General features: G+C 35.8%; 1 protein-coding gene across 2 annotated transcripts; it reads left to right on the top strand.

Annotated features, from left to right (window-relative positions):
* The first annotated feature begins 712 nt into the window (after nt 1-712).
* LOC114175830 (transcription termination factor MTERF8, chloroplastic-like) lies at nt 713-2,991 on the top strand. 2 transcript variants are annotated; one of them, XM_028060646.2, is made up of 2 exons: nt 713-1,905; nt 2,503-2,991. In XM_028060646.2, exons 1-2 carry the CDS (start codon nt 777-779, stop codon nt 2,505-2,507), a joined length of 1,134 nt encoding a protein of 377 aa, XP_027916447.1. In that variant the 5' UTR covers nt 713-776; the 3' UTR covers nt 2,508-2,991. The 2 variants fall into 2 exon arrangements, with proteins under 2 accessions (XP_027916447.1, XP_085526882.1); XM_085670756.1 differs by having other exon boundaries at nt 715-2,037.
* The last annotated feature ends 323 nt before the right edge of the window (nt 2,992-3,314 follow it).

Raw genomic sequence — 3,314 nt, 5'->3', positions numbered from 1 at the left:
TTTTACATACTCTTTCACCTGCCTCCACTTTTCATCGTCACCTTCACCTACATCCACTTTCACCCCCTCACACTAATTATTCATTTTGCATAATTTTCAAAGAATAAAACACCACGGCATAAAAGAAAAACCTATTGATGTAATTTAAAAAACAAAATTTTCACCAAAGCATAAAGAAAAAGATGAGAGACATTTAAATCTCAATCTTATTTTTTAACTACCCAATGATAACCAAAAATGCCAAATTTAACTCAGAGAATCAAAATTAAAGTCTTAACTTAAAGTAATTTTTTCAATTCAGAGTTGAATATTTTGACCCATCCATATAAGTTAACATTAATTCAACGAAATATTATTTTATTTTTTAAACAATATTAATATCAATTTAACGAAATATCACTTTTATTTAACAAATATTATAACTTAATTGAATAAAAATCAAAATACAAATATCATACCTTTAAATATAATTGAGTTCGGCTGGAATTTTAAGTATTCCAATAAAAGAAATAAGCTAGGCATTAGTGATATATAATAATTATTTTATAATTACATATTTAGCATTTTCATAAATGAAATAATAATATAAATTTAGATATACGTCAATCTATAAAAGATTTTAAGATAATATATTTATATTTATATTTTTTAATTTATAGAAAATATTATTTCATGTATTTCTCTTCTCCTTCTACCGTAGTTAATTTCTCCTGTTGTACTTCCATTGTATACTTCTAAACCCTCCATACTCAGACAGAACCCTTCTCTCTGTCCAAATGAAGAAGTTCTCAACCCTAAGAATCCTTCACCATCGTCATTCTCTTCTCAATCTCAATCTCAATCTCAATCCACCATTCTCCGTCTGCTTCAATTTCAATTTCGCCACCGTTCCCCACTCTCACTCCTTCGTTGTCTCCTACCTCGTCTCCACCTGCGGCTTCTCCCCGGAATCCGCCCTCTCCGCCTCCCGCTACCTCCGTTTCGAGAGTTCTCAGAAGCCCGACTCCGTCCTAGCGTTCCTCTCCACGCATGGCTTCTCCGTCTCTCAAATCCACACCATCGTCAAACGGGAATGTCGCATCCTCCGCTGCGACCCCGACAAGGTCCTCCTCCCCAAATTCCTCTTCCTCCGCTCCAAAGGCGCCTCCTCTGCCGACATAACCCACATGATCACCACCGGACCCCGATTCCTCTTATCCAGCCTCGACAACCACATTGTCCCCGCCTATCTCTTGATCAAAAGTTTCGTCGACTCCGACAAGCAAGTCATCACCTGTCTCAGGCGAAACCTCTCCTTCATTGCCGACAATCGCGTATCTTCCAACGTCCAACTTCTCCTCGATAATGGCGTCAAACGCTCCAGCATCGCTATGATGTTCTCCATGTGGCCCTCTATCCTCTGCTCCTGTAACCTGTCCCACACTATTTCTGAATTGAAACAAATGGGGTTTGATACTTCCAAAACCTCCTTCGCCGTCGCCATGTTGGCCAAAAAGACTGTGAATAAAGCCAAGTGGGGCGACAAGGTTGAGGTTTTTAAGAAGTGGGGGTGGTCGGAGGAGCATGTGCTTGTGGCGTTTAAGAAGCAACCTTATTGCATGTTGACCTCCTGTGAGAAGATTGATGCCATGTTCAGCTTCTGGGTTGAGGTGTTAGGGTATAGCTCTTTGGAGCTTATCAAGTATCCTGTTATTTTTCAGATGAGTCTCCCTAAGAGGATTGTTCCCAGGTCTTTGGTTCTGAGGTTTCTTGACAAGGAAGGATTGAGGAAAAAGGGTGCAAGCAATGGCACGCCTCTACTCACGACGGAGAATGTGTTTCTGAAGAAGTTTGTGTATTGTTTTGAGAAACATTCTTCTCAGTTGTTGAAGATATATGAGAAAAGTTTGAATGAAGGGAATCCTGGTGAGGAGGAGAAGAATGTTTGCTTGTAGCATTGACTTACTATTCACTCACTCATATCTACTGAGAATCTGACTGGCAATTAAGTAAAAAACGAGCCTTTTGATGAAATGAGAGAATTTGTCATATTTGTGGGTATGAATTATGTTTAGTCTGGCTTTTTTCTTGATATGTTCTGATTGCATAGACATGTGGTTTAGTTAAATTATTTACCATGCTCATTAGCACATTGTGGTGGACTAAGGAAAGAAATGAAAGAAAATGTTGGACCAAGAACATTTGTTTGAAGGGGATTGACATGACTGCCAATTTAAGCCTCAACGGAGGTGGAATTGGTTGGCTTGTCTGTATCCATCTTTTTGAGATGAACAATGCGGCTTCTTTAAACCAGTAAACAGATTTCATGTGAATATTTCACATTGGAAAAATAGAGGCAAATAATGGTTGACTTGAAAGATGATTTAGTAACTTCAACGAATGTTTGTTTCTGTATATAAATTGCTATTGGTCAAATTCTATCTATATGCTGTTATTCTCACCTTCCTTGAATGAGTGTTTAGTATGGAGTTGTTAAAGATTTTGGCTTGTCTTTTGTTTTAGGGTGAAATGAGCTGACTCGTAGAGGTATTTTCTGCGTAAACCGAGGTAAAACACCAACTCTTCAAGAAACATATATGATGTTTTCTGCCTAGCCGTTTTTATTTGTTATAGGTGACTGTTCTGTGTGGATTGACTAAAGACAAACTACAAGAGTATTTATATTCTTTGGTGAGATGAAGTGGTTCAAGTTTTTTTTACTCTTGCAAGTCTGTTTCAAAATCAATTGGAAAGAGATGTACATAAACGTAAAGTGCGGAAAGAAGAAATTTAGGAAATGATGAACTCCAAAGGAAGTAGGTGCTAACACCAAAATATCAAACTGTTTGCCATTGAGTGCACTCCAGATGAAGGATTCAAGAGTCCATTGAAGGTGCCTTAAAAAGTTATATAATAGATATAGTATTTTAAGTTTGTTTCACAAAATTTGTTTATAAGGATGAGAGTAAATGATAAACTAGTTTATAATTGAGGTCATTTATATTGTATGGATGATAATATGATCTTATAAGTTCCTCAATTCGAATGTGCATGACAATAAACTTAAGACCCTGAGTTAAAAGAATTTCTTTTGCATTATATTCTTAGGTTAAAGTGTAAATAATATATGATTAATTGGGGTATAATAAGACCTTATATATATATATATATATATGACATCTTAAAATGTAATATAATGAGACCAACAAAAAGTAAATTGAAACTTCATGTTGTAATAATGAAATTAAGATTTCTAATAAGTTAGTTATTAGTTGAAAAAACTTTTAATCTATAACTTTGAAATTGATAAACTACTTATTGGATTATCAGTTGTT

The sequence above is a fragment of the Vigna unguiculata genome, chromosome 3, assembly GCF_037176805.1.
Source record: "Vigna unguiculata cultivar grain cowpea cultivar isolate G323 ecotype 2 chromosome 3, ASM3717680v1, whole genome shotgun sequence".
Classification (NCBI taxonomy): Eukaryota; Viridiplantae; Streptophyta; class Magnoliopsida; order Fabales; family Fabaceae; genus Vigna; species Vigna unguiculata.
This window is presented reverse-complemented; position numbering and strand designations above follow the sequence as displayed.

What these genes read in the sequence shown, in the direction of transcription:
- LOC114175830 (XM_085670756.1), top strand. Translation starts at nt 777, where the DNA reads ATGAAGAAGTTCTCAACCCTAAGAATCCTTCACCATCGTCATTCTCTT.